At 41.7% G+C, this 20,629-nt stretch overlaps 1 protein-coding gene across 1 annotated transcript in view; it reads left to right on the plus strand.

The window, feature by feature from the left end:
* The window catches only part of noc4l (nucleolar complex associated 4 homolog), a 39,919-nt gene extending 19,855 nt beyond the window's left edge, over positions 1-20,064 (plus strand). Inside the window, exons 7-15 of the mRNA XM_072587702.1 lie at positions 1,707-1,741; positions 2,931-2,981; positions 4,500-4,611; positions 6,284-6,344; positions 7,091-7,201; positions 9,116-9,279; positions 10,168-10,250; positions 14,583-14,696; positions 19,814-20,064. Of these exons, the coding sequence (XP_072443803.1) occupies positions 1,707-1,741; positions 2,931-2,981; positions 4,500-4,611; positions 6,284-6,344; positions 7,091-7,201; positions 9,116-9,279; positions 10,168-10,250; positions 14,583-14,696; positions 19,814-19,930 (848 nt within the window). The 3' untranslated portion in view covers positions 19,931-20,064. The remainder of the gene's footprint in view (positions 1-1,706; positions 1,742-2,930; positions 2,982-4,499; positions 4,612-6,283; positions 6,345-7,090; positions 7,202-9,115; positions 9,280-10,167; positions 10,251-14,582; positions 14,697-19,813) is intronic.
* The last annotated feature ends 565 nt before the right edge of the window (positions 20,065-20,629 follow it).

The following is a 20,629-nucleotide window of genomic DNA, read 5'->3' on the forward strand; positions in this document are numbered from 1 at the left end:
GGTCCCAGGTTCAATTCCAGCCTTGGGTGACTTGTCTGTGTGGAGTTTGCACATTCTCCCCATGTCTGTGTGGGTTTCCTCCATGTGCTCCGGCTTCCTCTCACAATCCAAACATGTGCAGGTTATGGTGAATTGCGCGTTGTTCAGAGATGAGAAGGTTAGGGGCATTAGACACAGGTAAATGTAGGGGAATGGGTCTGGGTGGGTTACTCTTCAGAGGGTCAGAGGCTGAAGGGCCTGTTTCCACACTGAAGGGATTCTGTGAAATTCTATGAAAATAATCTCAACCTGTACAACCTTTCCTCAAGTTCAGACCCTCCAGCCCAGACAGCTTCCTCAACATCCTCTCTGGCGCAATCACATCCTTCCTACGATGTGGTGACCAGACTGTACACAATGCACCTAGTTGTGGCCCAACCAACATTTTATACACTTTCACCATAACTTTCCTGCTCTTGTATTCTGTGTCTCAGTTAATAAAAGTAAGAATCCTATATGCCTTCTTAACTGCTTTAACTATCTTCCCAGATGCCTTTAGGGATCTTTGGATATGCACACCAAAGTCCCTCTGACCTACAGTACTTTCTAGGGTGCCACCAGTCACACTGTAATCCCTTATTTTGGTAGCCTTTCCAAAATCCATTGCCTTGCACTTTTCCAGTTTGAGTTCAGTTTGCCGCTGAGCTGCCCAGCTGACCAGTCCATTGATATTCTCCTGCCGCTTACTGCCATCTTCCTCACTATTTGCCACCCTACCAATTTTCGTGTAACTTCTTGATTGTATCACCCAAATTTGAAACTAAATCATTAAGGTACACCACAAGCAGCAGGGAGGCCCCTTGCCCCGTGCCTTTGAGCTCTGTGGAACCCCATAAGAAACAGAATTCCAGTCACTGAAGCATCCTGCTGCTATCACTCTGTGCTTCATGCCTCTCTGCATTTGGAACCAATGAACTACTTTGCCTTGGAGTTCATGGACTGTTAACTTTCTAGCCCAGTCTGCCATGAGGAATCTTATCCAAAGCCTTACTAAAGACTATGTAGACCATATGGAATGCATTACCTTCATCAACACTCCTGGCTACCTCAAAATATTTGATCAGATTTTTCAAACACGACCTTCCTTAACACATCCATACTGATTGGAGAACGACAGATTAATCAGGGACAGAGAAAAATATATTCTATTTCATCTTACCAGCTCTGGTATTTTAAAAGAGAATCTTGCAGGGTGTTCATGCCCTAACATTGTTCGAGCTAGCTTCTTTGTCAGTGTGGTGGTTTTGAAGTGTGGTGGTTGCCACTGTGATGTGGAGAAAGCTGGAAAGTCTGAATTAGGCTGGTCCTCAAAGTTGCCTTCTTGCTTCGTTTCAGGGGAAATCAGTCTGAGGTTATGCAGGCTCCCATCAAAATCTCTTTGGTGTTCTGCCTGAATAACAATGGTGTTACCGTGCCCAAGATGGAATGCTCAATTTTTTAAAAAACTTTCAGTGGGAGGAGCAGTTCAGTTAGTACAATGTCTACAAGTTCCTGAATTCTAGTTCAAGACAATAATGTGAAAATCTCTTCCGTGCAGGTAGTAGGGGACCATTGTGCAGTATAGGTTTAAAATAATGATGTTTGTTTTGCTGAAATTGTTTGGTTGTGCTGTAAAGGATGTTTCAGTTTGCAGGAAGATATTAACACTGCAACCTTTCTGCTTACAGGTAAACACACAGAATGGAAGGCGACCAGACTGAAGGTGCTTTTTGAATGTAGTATGCCCTCAATTTGACACAGGGAGTCCAAAGCCATTTCCCTTTCTGATCCAAATACAGAGACTGTTGTTGAGAATAAATCACTGGGTTCAGGAGATTAAAAACACCATTACCTCTTGTACAGATCTGTCCACCGTGTTCTCCTGGATAATGGACTTTACTAGTCATTTATAAGGTCTCTTAGGTCACTGCACTGCATTGGCTTTGTGTACTTAACTGTTTGACCACTGTGACGTTGTTCAAGTTCCGTTAAAAACTCTCTGACTCTTCCAAGTATCTACCATTCTCAAGATCTCTTTAATGACTTTTCATTGCAAAATGCATATTTTTAATGGAAGCATAATCCCCTTCCCCTTTGAAAAGCAAGGAAGTTAAAGAGAGTGTATAAAATTCCATCCTCAGCAGAAAAATTTTATTGAGTGGAAGATGTAAACACATTAGGGTGCAGAAAAGAAACAGGAGAATGGCTCTAGGGATATGGAGCTTAGTTACATAGAAATATTTCAGAAGCTGGGACTGTATGGAGAACAGGAGACTTGACTGCTTTGGTCAAAATTAACAGAGGCTGAGACAGAGTAGGTGGGCAGAAACCATTCTTATTGGTGACAGGGTCAAGAAGCAGAGGACAGCAGTTCAAGGTGCTTGGTAAAAGAAGCTACGAGGACATGAGAATAAAGTATTTTTTTTAAAAGTTGAATGATTAGAATGTGAAATGCACTGCCTCGGAGTTTCTTAGATGCAGCTTCACTTGTAGCATTTAAAGAGGAATTGGATAATTATCTGAAGAGGAACAAATTGCAGTGAAAAGCGGGTGGCTGGACAGTGGAACTAACTTGAGTTTCTTCTGAAGAGAATGAACACAGACATGATGGATCAAATGGCTACTTTCTGCGCTGTCACCATTTTACGATTATTGCAACTGCACTGCCTAAGCCAGTTTTCCCAGCATCATTTGGAATAAATTAATTCCTTGTTTATTGGGGACTTCTGGGTATGAGAAAGATGGGAAATGAGAAACCCCATTGGTCCTGTGCTACCATCAATGATGAATTGTGAATGTATGATGGAATGAACTAGTTAAATACTATTGGGCCAATCTGAGGAAGTAATTGTGTACTTAGCAGGGGCTGACTTCATTATATCTTTTACAAATTTCCATTTTTTTGTTAACAGGAACACAGAAGAGTGTTTGAACGACTGTGGCTGGCATTCCTCAGACACAAGGTACGTTTCTTCCAAAAAAAAACTATTCAAGTTTTCTTTAACTGCTTCGCTGATTGTGGTTTAGATTGTGGTTTAATTTCACACATCCTCCACATCTTCAGTGTGTCAGCACTTAGGTGGCTCATACTCCAATCCTGTTCCAGCAGTTGACATACTGTTAAATATTTTGGGGACAAGCAAACTTTTCACTTTGCAACACAATGATATTGCAAAGTTTTATAGAACTTAACAGACCATTGGGTTCAGGTTGTCCTTTGAGGATGTATGTGCTCCACATAAGTTTCTGTCTGCCTCTTCAACATATCATTCTGTTTGTTTCTCCCACTTGTCCTTGAACCCCACCCTCCCCACACTTCACTTCCCTCAACACTTATGACCTCTTTTTCAAGAGAACTACCTGTTCAGTCTTGGTAGATATGATGTATCAATTTTTGGATCATATTTGTGAATCTTTTATACACTTTCCCCAGTGTCTCTGTAACCTTGTTTATCAAATGAAGACCAGAACTGAGCACAGTGCTTTTAATGTTTTGTAACTAAGATTCAGTTCACATTTAGCATTGCTTCTTATGGTGTTCTCTGAATCTGTCACATTGTAGAGTGAAGGTGTATTAGTGAATGTTATTAATTGAGACATTCTTATGGGCTTCAGCCTTCCTTTCAAATCTCCCTTGCGAACAAAGCTGTGCCAAGTTTTAACCCTGTGATTTAAGATTATTGATGGTGAATAGTGTTCAGTTTACATCTCTGCAAGTGGTTGATCTGTTATTTTGAAACTGACAGGTGCTTTAAGCCGTAAACAGGATGTGTATTGCTCTTGTGCTGTATCACAGAACTCTAGGTGGTGATTATATTGCAATCGTTGTGGGAAGTAGGTGTTTTACAAAGATATTAGAAATCTCTTTTGATAGAAAAAATGTATTCTTTGTCAATATTTGTGGATAGGGTGAAGTGGGGAATGTTGAGAACTACAGTGAAAGAGCAGGAGGAGTGGAGCTAATTAGATAGCAGTTTTGGAGACTTTGCGTAGGCACAGTTAGCTGAATGGCCTCCTGTGCGGCAAGATTCTAGCATAAAATTTCTTGCCAGTTTCATTCAAATTGCTATCCCCAACTCTCTAGCCATGCTGCTATCAAATTGCTTGCTAGTTCATCGCTCATCCCTTCGTATTGGGGCCTGACAGAAGTAATTAAATGTGCAACCTCAATAATGAAGATTTCTGAAGAAGGGTCACTGAACCCAAAATGTTAACGTAACCTCCGGTTCTCTCTCCACAGCTGCTGCCAGACCTGCTGAGTTTCTCCAGCAATTTCTGATTTTGTCTGTTACAGATCTTCAGCATCCACAGTTCTTTGTTATATATGAGAGAGCTTGTATTTTTTTAAGAACTCTTTGGCTTGAGTTGCACATCACTTGTGGCAGGAAGTCTTTGTTGTGCCATAAATAAAGGAAATCCAGCAACAAGTATGAAATATTACTGAAGATTTGAAACAGAATGTCACTCATTTTCTTCAACAGCTATCAACTAATCTTTATAAGAAGGTGCTGGTGATTTTGCATGAGTCCATTTTGCCACACATGAGCAAGCCGACCCTGATGATTGACTTCCTTACCGCTGCTTACGACATAGGTATGTGACCAAGGCCGTAATTTTTAAACAAAAACCCAGTCCTAGTCATTCATTCGTTTTGGCGTCTCTGGTATTGAACATAATCAGCCTCTTTGTCCTTACAGTGAGGAATGAGCTGCACTGTCCAGTTTCTCACTACACAGAAGCGCAGTTTGGAAATGCAACACCAAAGTCCCTTATTTTGTAAATCACACCACCTCCCCTTGCGCTGGAATGGAAAGTGAGTCTCTATGCACTGCCACAATTCCTACATTACAGCAGCAACTGCATTTCAAAAGTACTTTGGAGGTATAAGTCATTTAGAGTCAAAGAGGCTTACAGCATGAAAACAGGCCCTTCGGCCCAACTTATCCGTGTGGTTTCACAATTAATGTAGTCAAATTTGCCTGTGTTTGGTCTATATCTATCAATACCTATCCCACCATAGTGGGCGGCACGGTGGCACAGTGGTTAACACTGCTGCCTCACAGCGCCAGAGACCCTGCCTCAGGCGACTCTCTGTGTGGAGTTTGCACATTCTCCACGTGTCTGCGTGGGTTTCCATCCACAATCCAAAATAATGTGCAGGTTAGGTGAATTGGCCATGCTAAATTGCCCTGTAGTGTTAGGTGAAGGGGCAAATGTAGGGGAATTGGTCTGGGTGGGTTACGCTTTGGCGGGTCAGTGTGGACTTGTTGGGCCAAAGTAATCTAAGTAATCTAAAAAAATCCATATACCCTTTCAAATGTTTCTTAAATGAAACAATAATACTCAACTGCACCATTACGTCTGGTGGCCCATTCCAGACAATTATCACCCTCAATATGAAGGAATTGCCTCATAGGCCCTTAATGTATCTCTCCCCCCTACCTTAAACCCATGCCCTCTAGATTTGTACTACCCTATCATGGGGAAAACCTATTGTCTATCTACCCTATCTATGCATTTCAATTTTATAGGTTTTCAGACCGTAGAGGTCTGTAAAGACACTTTGCGATGTCCGAGGGAGAAATGGCAAGCGTTATTTAAACACGTGTTTTTTGTGACAGCTCTCATTATAGAGGGGACATAGTGGCATTGTCACTGGATTTTTTATCCAGAAGCCTAGGCTAAAGACTTGGTGACATGGTTTGCAATCTAAACACAGCAGCTGCTGGAATTGGAAGTCAGTTAATGAACATGGAATGGAAAGTGAGTCTTTGTGATGGGAACTATCTTCAAATGCTGTAAAAACCTGTCTCCTTCCCTAATTTCCTTTTTGGAAGTAAATCTGCCATCTTTACCTGGTCAAACCTACATATCACTCCAAATGCCTATCAGTGTGGATGACTTATACCCAGCCTGTAAAGTAGCCCTGGCAAGCCACTCAGTTCAGCGGCAATTAGGGATTGGCAGCAGTGATTCCCCACATCCCATCAAAGAATTGAGAAAGCTGACAGGTTGACATCTTGTTACATTGGTTTCTGCCTCTTCCCACATTATAAAGCCTTTGCAATGCTGTCTTTGTTCACTTGTTAATTTTTCTTTTGAAAATCCTGATTGATGTTCTCATTCTCTAAGCAATGTGCTTTCCTGTATCCCACAATAAGAGCAGGTCACTAACATTCCCGCTGGACTGAATTTTGTTGTCCAGTTTGTTGACTCTGCCCTTTGATGGTTGAAATAACATTGTTTGTATCTTTGCCTTTTGCAGGAGGAGCCATTAGTCTACTTGCCTTGAATGGACTCTTCTATCTTATTCATCACCATAACCTGTAAGTTTCTATGCCTTGTTAGATAGGAACAATTAATAAACCTGGGCTCTAGCTCCTGGTGAAGGTTTGCCTTTTTATACATAAAGACCAGGATTATTGATTTGACCTGGTGAGAATGTGAGCTTTTGCTAATAGTGCAACTCAAAAACGTATCACTCCTGTATATTGTATGTGTATACGGTCAGTGTGAAGTTTATGATGAGAACTATTAGCATGTGTATAGTAAGCATGAAGATTGAATGAAGTGTGCATGGTCATATCCAGTGGATGTGTGTCCTTATGTATATTTTGAGTGTACTGTGTATGTTTGAATTTGAGTAATCATGTGGATTCCTTGAGTGTAATTATCCATGTGTAGTCTCTGTATGTGCACAGTCTGTGACTTTCTGCTGTTCCTGTCTGTGTATTTCCTATGTCCATATCTGTGTATGAGTGTATACATACTCTGCGTGGTGTGTGTGTGTGTGTGTGTATGCACACAGGTTGTCTGCACCTGTGCAGAGGTGCCATTGAAAACAGTTTCTCATTGTTCACTGGGAAAACCCATCCTAATTAGAGGGCAATATTTGAAAAAAAACCATTTCACCTTCAGCTCTTCGATATTCCGATCCTTTAATGTTCAAAGCTGCAGTTAATTTCTTAAGAATATTCATAATTGTAAAACATGCTTTGCCGAAGGATCTAAGTAGTTCTTTAAAGTAATTTTTCAAATTTTATAATTTTTGTTTTATTTTGTGTGCGTGTAGAGAATATCCAGACTTTTACAAAAAGCTCTATAGTTTGCTGGACCCATCTGTGTTGCATGTGAAGTACCGAGCACGATTCTTCCACCTTCTCAATGTGTTCTTGTCTTCAAGGTCAGTATTTACATCCATGTGGCCCCACAGCAACCTCCTGTTTTAGCTTTTCTACTTTAAAATGTCAACAAGTTCTAAGCCGCACTACTAAACTTTGTATATTCGATTATCTTTCTACAAATTTCTGATGATACAAGGAGATAAAATCTGTTCAAACACCTTTGAGGTAACTGGTTGTTTTCCGCAAGTTCATTATTTTTCTCCTTGCATTCAATGCATGTTTACCCTGCTTCTAACTTTTAATGTAGCTCCCTTCACCCCACCATTAGTGATGATGGCTTCAATTGTTTCGCCCAATTCTTTGACATTTCTGTCCAATCCTCTCTGCTTTCTTATAACCCATCTTTTCTGTAAACTCTTGATAAGTTGTTAAAAATATTGTTAAAAATACGGGGTAGACCATTTAGGACAGAGATGAGGAGAAACTACTTCACCCAGAAAGTGGTGGCTGTGTAGAATGCTCTGCCCCAGAGGGCAGTGGAGGCCCAGTCTCTGGATTCATTTAAGAAAGAATTGGATAGAGCTCTTAAAGATAGTGGAGTCAAGGGTTATGGAGATAAGGCTGGAACAGGATACTGATTGGGAATGATCAGCCATGATCATATTGAATGGCGGTGCAGGCTCGAAGGGCTGAATGGCCTACTCCTGCATCTATTGTCTATTGCAGCTTGGTACTTGGGCATTTCTGTTCATGGAGCAGAATCAAGCAGCGAAGGAGGTGATTTAGTCAAATGTGCCTGTGCAAACTCACTGAAAGAGCCTGCTGTATCCCTATAACACTTCAATGTTTTTTCTTCTGCAAGTATTTATCCAATTCCTTTTTTGATCTGAAACCTTTGCAGCATAGATCATAACAATTTACTGTGTAAGATAATATTTTTGTTATCTTGTGTCGTTTTTGTTTTGTCAATGAGTTTGAAGCTGTATCATCTAGTCACCAATCCTTCCACCAGTGAAAACAGTCATTTTCTATATAATTGATCAACTCTGATCACTTCTGGTACCTTGAACAATCTTTGTCAATTTACCAAAAAAAAGAGTTACCAGGATGTTGTTGGCAATGGAGGATTTGAGGTATAAAAACAGACTGGAAAGGCTGGGACTTTTTTCACTGAAGGGTAGGAGGTTGAGGAATGACTTAGAGGTTTATAAAGTCAAAGGGGACACAGATAAGGTGAATGACAAGAGTCTTTTTCCTGGGTTGGGGGTGTTCAAAACTGGAGTGCCTATTTTTAAGAAAGATTTAAAAAGGAAATGGGGCAGCTTTTTTACATGGTTTGTGTGTGGAATTAACTGCCAGAGGAAGTGGTGGATGTGGGTACAAATGCAGCGTTTAAAAGACATGCGGGCTACACCCCAGAATTCTAAAGAAGCTAGCTGAAGAGATAGTGGAAGCGTTAGTGGTGATCTTTCAGGAATCGTTAGATTCAAGGAGGATCCCAGAGGACTGGAAAATGCTGGATTGAACAGTCTCCTTGTGTGCTGTAAATCTTTCATGCTCCTCTGACTTTGACTTCCTCTTGAAAGTCAAAAAGTATGGCACTGGCAAAGCACAGCAGGTCAGGCAGCATCCGAGAATCAGGAGAGTCAGCGTTCCGGGCATAAGCCCTTCATCAGGAATTTAAAATCCTGATGAAGGGCTTATGCCCGAAACGTCAACTCTCCTGCTCCTCGGATGCTGCCTGACCTGCTGTGCTTTTCCAGCAGCACACACTCGGCTCTGATCTCCAGCATCTGCAGTCCTCACTTTCTCCTTACTCCTGAAAGTGCAGTGCCCAGAATTGGACACAGCGTTATAGTAAAGGTCTAGCCAATGATTTATAAAGGTGCAGCACAATGTGGTGCTCTTAGATTTCTGAACGTTTGCTTGTGTATGGACCAGCAAGTGTTTGATTTTTCTTTTCCTTTATCTAGCCATTTGCCAGCGTATCTTGTGGCAGCATTTAGCAAGCGTTTATCTCGTCTGGCATTAACCTCCCCACCTCAGGCCCTTCTGATGCTCATTCCGTTCATCTGTAACCTAATCCGTCGGCATCCATCGTGCAAGCTTCTTATTCATAGGTCCAATCAACCTCAAGGTAACTGCTTCTGTTACTCTTATTACAGCTACTGTGAATTAGCTGCAGTAAAATGTGTTGTACCTGCATTCTGATGGCATGTCTTGCAGGTGTAAATTTCAATTTAATAGAAGCCGAGGAATCTGTTAGTGATGACACAGAAACCAGAGGCTTTTCATTGGTCTTCAATAATTGGGTTAGATTTGAACTCCTGTCATTAACTCATGAGGAAGTTAAAGTTGAGTTGGGCTTCAAGACTGAAGATATTGAAGGCTAGAATTTCTACAGAGATGCACTCCCTAAAAGGGAGGTAATGGTTTTATCGAATCTGAACAAGGAACAGATTAGAATCAAACCTAGAAGGAAAAAAATCTTAAAGTGCTAAATGAAGGTCATTCAGTCTGTTGTGTTTGTTTGAAAGACTTATCTGATTTAGTTCCATTTTGTCCTTATCGTGTATTCAAGTAACTAATTTAGGGTGATGCGTTTTTTTTCTCTGTGTATTTTGTGAGCATTGCTATCTAGGCCAGCATTTGTTACCTATCCCTGACTGCCCTATGTGTGGATTTGCTTTGCCATTCCAGATGATAGTTAAGAGTCAATGGTTTTATCATTTTCTATCACATGTCAGTTTGGGTGAGGGCAGCATATTTCCCTCTCAAAGGGGCAATAGTCTTCACAGCAATTGATGTTAGTTGTCACGGTCACCATTTCTGAAACTAGATTTCAAATCCAGATTTCATTATTTGAATTTTAAGTCCTTCAGCTGCCACGCTAGGACTTGAACCCCTGACCCAGAACATGAGCTTGAGCCTACAGCTGATGGTTCCAATGTCCGACCCCTACATCACCATCTTCCCCTAAGCTCCGAAGAAGAGTCATTCTGTATTAACCATGTGTATTTTTCAGATCTTTCTGCTGACCCATACATAATGGAGGAGGAAGATCCTGCCAAGTGCCGAGCCATGGAGAGTTCTCTGTGGGAAATCCAGGTTAGTCAGTTCACTGGGTAACGTTTCTGCCTATTTGGAATTCCTCTCTGTAGGGCACTCAGAAACGTGCTGGTATTCTAATTCCACATACTTGCCTTTCAAAAACTACACGAATTTGAAGCAAACTGTTCAACAAAATGTTCCACTAACTTAGACATAGAAATGGGACATGGGTAGGTTGTTCAGTCTCTCGAGAAATTTCTACTGTTCACTTCAATCACAGCTGATTTTCCACTTCAATTCCATTTGCTTGCACAGCCTGCAAATCCCTTAATTCTGTTACTGCCCAAATCTCTCAACCTTTTTCTTGAAGGTGCTCACTGAATTATAGTCCATACCCTCTAGGGTAGAGAATTCCAAAGATTCACAACCCTTTGAATGAAGAAGTTTCTCCCCATTGCAATCATAGAGATAAGACCATAAGAAATAAGAGTGGAAGTAAGGCCATTTGGCCCATAGTGTCCACTCTGCCATTCAATCATGGCTGATGGGCATTTCAATGCCATTTACCCATATTCTCCCCATATCCCTTAATTCCCTGCAAGATTAAGAATAAATCAATCTCTGCCTTGAAGACATTTAACATCTTGGCCTCCACTGTGCTCTGTGGCTGTGAATTCCACAGGGGCCCACCACTCTCTGGCTGAAGAAATATCTCCTCATTTCCATTCTAAATTGACCCCCTCTAATTCTAAGGCTGTGCCCACGGGTCATAGTCTCCCCACCTAACGGAAACAAATTCCCAGCATCCACCCTTTCTAAGCCATGCATTATCTTGTAAGTTTCTATTAGATCTCCCCTCAACCTTCTAAACTCTAATGAATACAATCCCAGGATCCTCAGCCATTCATCATATGTTGGGCCTATCATTCCAGGGATTATCCGTATGGATCTCTGATGGACACGCTCCAGTGCCAGTATGTCCTTCCTGAGGTGTGGGGCCCAAAACTGGAAACAGTATTCTAAATGGGGCCTAACCAGAGCTTTATAAAGTCTTAGTAGCACCTCACTGCTTTTACATTCCAACTCTTTTGAGGTAAATGACAACATTACATTTGGTTTCTTAACCATGGACTCAACCTGCAAGTCAACCTTTAGAGAATTCTATACTAGCACTCCCAGATCCCTTTGTACTTTGGCTTTATGAATTTTCTCACTGTTTATAAAATAATCCTTGCCTGTGTTCTTTTTCCCAAAGACTTTGGATTTGCTCACATTGAATTTCATCAGCCATTTCTTGGACCATTCTCCTAAATCAGATGTATAACAAGGAAACAAATCCTTCTATCCAAGCCGACCAGACATCCTAAATTAATCTAGTCCCATTTGCCAGCATTTGGCTCATATCTCTCTAAACCCTTGCTATTCATTCATCCATCTAAATGCTTTTAAAAGTCCTATTTAATGGATCCTTATTCTGTGACTGTGACCCTCAAGTTCTCCATTCAGGGGAATGCAGTGTTTCAGCACCTGTCAAATCCTCTAACAGTTTTACATGTTTCGATGAGATCACTTCTTCTTCTGAGTTCAAAGGTATGAACTAATTCTGCTTCATCTCTCATCATTGAGCAGTCATCTTAAAATCTTACAGAGTGTCATAGAGATTTAACAGCATGGAACAAGGCCCTTCAGCCCAGTCTGTCTCTGTTGATCATCAAGCATCTTTCGATTCTAATCTGTTTTCTTGCACTTGTCCCATTACCTTGTGTGACATGGCATTTCAAGCGATTATCTATATACTTCAGTGTCTTGAGGGAACCCACCTCTGTCACCCTTTTAAGCAGTGAGTTCTAAATAAACAATTCCTCTAAACCTCTAACTTCCTACTTTAAAACTGTGCCTCCTGGTTTTTTGGCCCATCTACTAAAGGCAAAAGTTTCTTCCTATCTATTCAGTCTCTGCTCTTCATTTTGTATACCCCAATTAGCACCCATCCCCAGCCTCTGCCTTCTCTGATGTAATGAAAACAACCCAGTCTGTGTAGAATAACACAAAAATGTTTTGATGAAGAGTGTCCAGATTTGAAGCATTAAATCTGCTTTCTCCCCACAGATGTTGACCAGACCTGCTGAGTTTTGCCTGCAAATTCTGTTTTTTGTCCCAATATATCTAACCTCTCTTCATAGTTGAATCTTTCCAGCCCAGGCAACATCCTGGTGAATCTCCTCTGCACCTTCTGTAATGAAACTACTTCCTACTGACCAGAATTGCACTCAGTACTCTGCTTGGGGTCTAACTAACATTATACACCATGCCATTACATCCCGGCCTCTGTATTCAGTGCCTTGACTAACAACTGCAAGTATCCATATGCCTTCTTTACCACCTTATCTACCTGACCTTCTGCCCTCAAAGATCTATGGACATGCAGTAGTTATTGCAGGAATGCGTGTAGTTTATACGCCCTTCTGCTCTCGAGTTTAACTTTACGTAGGGGTTGGCTGGATGGCTAGTTTGCAATAAGAATGACAACAACAGGGTGGGTTCAGTTCTGGCTGGGTTTAGCACAAAGGACGCTCCTCTCAACCTCTTCCCTTGCCTGAGGTATATTGACCACGGGTCAAACCACCATCAGTTGTCTCTCTCTGTCTCTCATGAGAAAGCAGGCCTCAATATTTAGCCTCCATTCCTATTCTCAGCTTTCCACCAATTCTCATGGAATTACGAATATATGGATGTCAGATGAAGACATTCTTAAATAAGCCATAGTTGCAGAAGTAGGCCACTTGCCAGATTGAATCTGCTCCACACCCAATGAAATCATTGCTGATCTGGTAATCTTCAACTCCACTTTCCTGACTTATCTCCTTAATTCTCTTACTGATTAAAAATCTGTCTGTCTGAACCTTGAGTATACCTAACGACCCAGCTTCGACAGTCCTCTGCCTTAAAAAAAATTCAACAAATTTACTCCCCTCTGAGAGAAAGGAAAATACTCTGAGATTATGCTCTTTTGTCCTAAATTCTCCACAATAGGAAACAACCTCTTAACATCTACCCTGTTAAGCCCATAAGAATCTTGTATGTTTCAATAAAGGCTTTTCTCATTCTTCTAAACTGTACTGAGTACAATGCCGATCCAAACAACTCCTCCTCATAAAATCCATCCCAAATCTGGAAACAACTTGGTGAACCTTTTCTGGACTGCTGTAAATGATAGTATATTATTCCTAAGATAAGGAAACCTCAACTATTCACCGTATTCCAAAGTGTTCATTGAGGGGGCAGTAGTATAGTGGTAATGTCACTGCACTAGTAATTCAGAAGGCTAAGCTCATAATATGGCAACATGGATTCAAATCCCATCACATTGAAATTTGAATTCAAGAAAAATCTGGAAAGCTGTGATAGCTTGATGGTAACCATTAACCAGTGTACTCATCCGGTTCACCAATGTCCTTCAGGGAAAGAAATCTGCCAGCCTTTCTGGATTTGGCCGATATGTGACTCCAGACCTACGGCAATGGAGTTCAGTATTAACTGCCTTCTGAAGTGGTTCTAACAAGTCAGTCAGAACGAGGGGCAGTTAGAGATGGACAATAAATGTTGGCCCTGCCAGCAATACCCACTTCCCATGAACAAATTTTTAAAGAGCACTGTGGTGTAGTAAGACTATGGCAACTTTATCTTTACCTGTTGTGTGCATGAAGCTTTGCATATTTTATTATTTGGATGTCAGAGTACGTTCCCCAGCTATAGTGTACCCGGCCTACACTGTAGCATTATCCCAGAGCATTGTGGAGGCTTCACCACAGGAATATATTTTAAGCTGGAAAAGACCGGTTTTTAGTCTCTCAGGGAATTGAGGGAGATGGGAAATGGCCTGGGAAATGAAGCAGAAGATTGCCCATGACTGTATTGAATGATGGAACAGGCTTGACAGCCCGACTAGTCTGCTGTTCCTACTTCTTGTACTCTACATTCAAGACTGCTGCCCCAGCAAACTCAGCCTGTTTGGTTTCAATATTAGTCCAATTCTGTTCATGCTGGCACAGTGGGCGGCACGGTGGCACAGTGGTTAGCACTGCTGCCTCATAGCGCCAGAGACCCAGGTTCAATTCCCGCCTCAGGCGACTGACTGTGTGGAGTTTGCACATTCTCTCCGTGTCTGCGTGGGTTTCCTCTGGATGCTCCGGTTTCCTCCCACAGTCCAAAAATGTGCAGGTCAGGTGAATTGGCCATGCTAAATTGCCCGTAGTGTTAGGTAAGGGGTATGGGTGGGTTGCGCTTCGGCGGGGCGGTGTGGACTTGTTGGGCCGAAGGGCCTGTTTCGACACTGTAAGTAATCTAATCTAAATATCAGCTTTGTTTTGCTCTCTGTCTCTCATTCAGACTCTGCAGTATCATTACCATCCCGATGTTGCCAATCAAGCAGCTACAATAAATAAAGCTTTGTCCAGTCAAGAGTCCGACCTGTCCACACTCCTTGACCTTTCTGTTTCAGAGGTGAGTAATAACTTTGTGCAATTGCTATATTTTGATCCACTAATTGGGGCAGGTGGTATTGTAACTGTAATATCACTGGATTAGTAAGTAATGACGTGGATTTGAATTCCATTGTGGGAGATGGTGAAATCTGAATTCACTAAAAATTTGGAATAAAATGCTTGCCTAATGGTCACCGTGGAACCGTTATTACTTTGTTAAAGAAACCCATCTGTTTCTTTACAAATGTCCTTTAGAGGAAGAGAAATCTGCCTTATGATGTGATTGACCCATAATGCCGTCTGGGCAATTAGAGATGGGTAATAAATGCTGGGTCTAGCCAGTGACATCTCCATTCTGTAACTGAATTAAAAACATTACTCATCAATCGGGCTGTTGCTCATTTATTGTCCATCCCTAACTGCATCTTATGCCCGAAACGTCAACTCTCCTGCTCCTCGGATGCTGCCTGAACTGCAGTGCCTTTCCACTATTAATGCCTTATTGTGGGTCTGGATTCACTTATAGGCCAGACCTGGTAGGATGGTAGTTTCCTTCCCTAAAGGTCATTAGGGACCCAGATGGGCTTTTAGGACGATTGATAGTGGTTAATGGTTGCCATTAAGCTACTGAAGGCATTATTTGGCTCAATGATTACTGAACTGATGGAGAAGCTGTTGGATCCCGTCATTAAAATATTTGCTGACTGATGCTTGGAATATGTTTGGGGGGGGAGGTGGTTGCAATTCATGAAATCATAAATCACCTTGCTGCCACTTCCATTCTTAGCCTGCTACACTGTTCCAATGAAGCTCAACGCAAATTGGTGGAAGAACACCTCATTTTCCATTTTAGCACTTTGCACCATTCAAGGGTTGATATTGACTTCCATAAATTCACAGCATGACCTCTGCTTCCCCATTATTCTTATATACTTACCCTCCCCCCCACCCCCCCAAGTAAGGTATAATTGATCTCTACATCTCTGCAGTACCTCAGATTTACACAATGCAGATCAGACTTGGGAGGGTGAGTGGCCTATTCCTGTTCCTATGTTCCATAAATCGCATGTGTTGAACCGTTGTCAAGCTGTGCTGGAAAGGACAGGACTCATAATGTATATGGAATCTCATCGTCTCTTGGGAAATCCACAATATTTCCTCCACAATAGTTTTCAGTCCCTGTCCTCTTCCCACTAGTGATTTGCGTTGAGGATGTTTCTTCATATAGTTAGACTGAATGTGTGGACTCTCATTTTACAGCTCTCATTCCAGATAATGCCTTACTAATTTTACACACAGGAATGCTTTCACCACAAGGAATGGATGGGCTGGGGTCATACCATTTTGTGACAAAAATCTGGAGTTGTATTTGAAACAGTGGGAGCTACAGGGTTTTGGAGCCAGAGCACGTGACAGATAACTTCGACTGATACAGGGCTGTGGTGGGGGTAGGCGGGAGACGGAGGAAGAAAGTGACAGTGGGCTCGGCTTGGGAATTGATATAGGCCTGTGGAGAGAGAGAGGAGGAGTAATTTGGGGATTGATACAGAGCTATGGAAAGAGAGGGGACAGTGGGGTTATGGAAAAGGGGGATTAATTTGTGGCTTACAAAGAGAATGGAACAATGGGAATAGTTTGAGATTGATACAGGGCTATGGAGAGAGTGTGCAGTGGGATTAATTTTGGATTTCTATGTCAGAGCTGGCACAGGGACAAATGAACTCTTCACTTAGGCACAAAGCAGGTAAACAGCTATATTTACACCTTATAGACTGAGATTTGCAATACTGCTTGAGGTGTTCGCACATAACACGTTGTTTCCAGTAAGAGGGATCTTCTATAGGAGAATGAGAATGCTTTCTGATTAACAAACACAGCCTCTAGATATTTCTAATCAGAGGCATTAATGCGCACTTCTGAAGCAAGTGGGACTTGGACTCAAGCCTCTTGGCTCAGGTAGAGAAATCATCACTGCAGCTCAAAAGCTCTGACAGCCACCGTCTACACTCACTGTAGTAAAGGCAGTTTCATTTGTGTGGGCTTCATTGTTAGCACAGAATCAAATACTGTTTGCTGCAGAGTGCAACAGGGTTTGCAGTTTTTAATAAGTTGTAAACAAGTTGTGTGGGTTTCCTTAACTTCTCGACCCTAGCGTCAGAGATGCTCTGATTCTTGTACACCTTGAACAGTCTGGGTGTGCTGGTGACGCATTGAAGACCGAGGCCGTAGAACACTCGATGTCCCTGGCTGTAGGGCCTGAATCAAACTCAGAAGCAGTTACCTTGTGAACAACTCACTTAGGAACAGCACTGGGTCATTCCTGCCCTTGAGTCTGCTGCACTATTCAATAGGATGGGTATATGAATAGGAAGGGTTTGGAGGGATATAGGCTGGGTGCTGGCAGGTGCGACTAGATTGTGCTGGGATATCTGCTTGGCATGGACAGGTTGGACTAAAGGGTCTGTTTCCATGCTGTACATCACTATGACTCAGATCTGATTGCTCCGTGCTATCACCCATCCCCAATGAACTTTCATCCCTTGATTATCAAGAGTCTATCTACTTTTGCCTTAAAATAATCAGACTGTTTCCTCCATCTTTTTTGGGAAGAGAGTTTCATGACACTGAGAAACGAACATTTTTTTCTCATCACTGTCTGAAATTGGCAACCCTGAATTCTAGAGTCTCCCACCAGAGGGAACATTCTTTTCATATCCACTCTGTCAAGTCTTCTCAGAATCTTAAATGTTTCAATCACCCTTTTTACTCTTCAAAATTCCAGCGAGAGACAGTCCTAAACTGTCCAACCTTTCCTCATCAAGTTATCTTCCCATATCCAGTTATTAGTCTTTTTCCCCGGGTACAACAGAGTGTTACAAGGGGACATAAATTTAAGGTGAAGGGTGGAAGGTATAGGGGAGATGTCAGGGGTGGGTTCTTTACCCAGAGAGTGGTGGGGGCATGGAATGCGTTGCCCGTGTGAGTGGTAGAGTCAGAATCATTGGCGACCTTTAAGCGGCATTTGGATAGGTACATGGATGGGTGCTTAATCTAGGATAGAAGTTCGGCACAACATCGTGGGCTGAAGGGCCTGTTCTGTGCTGTATTGTTCTATGTTCTATGTTCTATGTTCTAAACCTTCTCTGAACTTCTTCCGGTGCCTTTACATCCTTAAAAAGGGTGACAAATGCTGTACACAGTCCTGTAAATGTGGCCTCACCAATACCGTGGTTTTGATAAAATGCGGTAGTCCTGTTCTTATACAACCTTGTGTTATAAGAAAATCGTGCAATAGCCACGCAATTTTAACTAATGGCGTTGGAATAGCCAATACAGGTAAGGAAAGTTCTACAGATAACAGTATAAATTCATCAATTGCTTTAAAGCCAATTCGCATTGAATAAGTATGCATTATAGCAGAACTGATTGTATAACTAAGCTATAAGTGTCCAACTTTTGCATTTAGTTTCCCTTACAATAATCAGTAAGTTTCTGTTAGCTTCTCTAATTACTTTCTGTTTAATAACCTTTTCCAATTCATGAACTAGAAAACTCTGAACCCTTGGCATCTTAAAGCTCTGGAATCTCTCTCCATTTAGATAACGTGCTCCTTTATTCTTCCTGACAAAGTAGACAATTTCATATTTTCCCACATGGATAGGGTAAATAGGCAAAGTCTTTTCCCTGGGGTCGGGGAGTCCAGAACTAGAGGGCATAGGTTTAGGGTGAGAAGGGAAAGATATAAAAGAGACCTAAGGGGCAACTTTTTCACACAGAGGGTGGTACGTGTATGGAATGAGCTGCCAGAGGAAGTGGTGGAGGCTGGTACAATTGCAAAATTTAAGAGGCATCTGGATGGGTATATGAATAGGAAGGGTTTGGAGGGATATGGGCCGGGTGCTGGCAGATGGGACTAGATTGGGTTAGGATATCTGGTTGGCATGGACAGGTTGGACCAAAGGGTCTGTTTCCATGTTGTACATCTCTATGACTCTATACTCCATTTGCCAATCTTTGCCTACTCACTTAACCTATCTTTGTCCCTGTGTAATCTCTTTTGACTCCTTCACAATTTAAGTTTCTACCTACCTTTGTGTGAGGGAACAGAATTGAAGAAGCATTGTCACCTTGGGAGATGGTTCGGATTACATTTAACATCAGAAAACATCCCAGAGCATTTCATAAGGAAGAAGCAAAATGGGCACAAGACTAAGAGCACAGGGGAATAATCAAAAGGCTAACTCACCATACTTTAGGTGTTATAATAGGTCATGTAATCAGAGAGGGGATGGAGGAACTTAGAGTTGGTGCCAATATTGATGCCAGTTTGTGGTAAGACTGAACCAGTCAGATCCCAGAGTGAAATCTGCATTAAGGTTTATTTTTCCTTTAGTTGCTGTGGAAATCATTCACTGAACATATTCATTAGAGATTATACCAGTGTAGAAGAATGTTGAAGTAATCTCATTAGAAACATCAGACAGAAAGATTCAACCCTTGTATCTGAGCAATGCCCTAACAGACACTCAAACTTTAGTAAAGAATCAGCCCATTTCCTGCTAAATCTCACTGCTACAGCTGGAATCTGTTTCCTTTCACCAAATTGTTGCAAAATTACTTGATGCTGTTCAGTTAATCTCTTTTTCTCTTTTTAGATTGTTAAAACAAACTGCTGACTATTCTCGCTATTACTTAATTTAGGTTCTCTAAACTCATGTTTTCAACAGCATTGTAGGAACCCTGACATCTCTGGAGCTTTTTAGTCAGGACTTTTCCCATCCCTGACTGCTTGGACACTATTGATAACAGCACTACTGCATAAACCTGCTTCAGGCTCCTTGTGGGTAGTCATATAACTCATGTCAGCAAATGCCTTAACAGTGATCTCCCTAAGTGGCTTGCTGGTCATTGAGCTGAAATCATATCACTGCTTGCGCATGCTGCTTCAAACTCAGTGTTTCTATTAACTTTACAGCCCTTAAACAGGTGAGATCTTCACAGACTGAAAAATCAATTTCTGTTCCACTTCAGAACCCAAGTTCCTAAGTATTAAGAACATATTATGAGCCTTCATAAACTGTAGATCACATTGTCTTCCGTTCTCTCAGTCTATATAATTTTGTTTGTTTTAAACAGCTTTTTGAAAGAGAACCAAAGAAGAGAATTAAATCAATTCCTTTGGAGTTTGAGCCAGCCGAAGGATTACTGGGAAGGAGAAATGATCTGGTCAGGCACCACTGGACTTTGGAGTAACAGTTACCACAGAGCAACGTGCTTCATTGACTACGAGTATGCAGCAAAGTTATTTGTTTGCTTTATGGTTTTCAAATTCTGTTTCCATGCAGTGATAATTATTACAGTTATCAATTAAAGGACTTTGTAGTAGATCTGTGGCTAATATGGAAAATTTTGATGGTGTCCTTTAAGTTTCTGTGGTTTGGAGAAGTAAAGAGATTGAGAGCCTTTTCAGCAGGGTTTGACTATAACAAATAACTCTTGCACACACAGTAGATGGAGAGGTGACGTCTCCGTTATTTTTACAGTGAGCAGGCGACACTAGTAAAGATTTCTGCGTTTTTTTGACATTCATCGCAAAAGGACACATGGCAGCAAAGAGCTGAAGATCCTGCTCCAGATGACATTCTCATTGACAGAGGCTGACTGAGCAGTGCCTACCTCTGGGGAGCAGAAAGATATGCTGATAGGGTGAGATGAAAAAGGGTTAGGGAAAAGACTTGTTTGGGGTAAGCATGCTGTCATGAGCCTTTGGGCTGAAAGCACTGTTGACTTAACTTGACTGACTAAATCAAAGTTTTGTCTGGTGTATGTGAATGTGCATTAGGAACCAGAGTTAGCCCCTTCAGCTCCCCCCTCATACAGTTAAGATTGTGTTTGCTGTCAGCACCACTGTAGGGGTATACTCGGTGCCCACCCAGTCGCAGTGTTCGTGAC

The sequence above is a fragment of the Chiloscyllium punctatum genome, chromosome 17 (assembly GCF_047496795.1).
Source record: "Chiloscyllium punctatum isolate Juve2018m chromosome 17, sChiPun1.3, whole genome shotgun sequence".
Taxonomy (NCBI): Eukaryota; Metazoa; Chordata; class Chondrichthyes; order Orectolobiformes; family Hemiscylliidae; genus Chiloscyllium; species Chiloscyllium punctatum.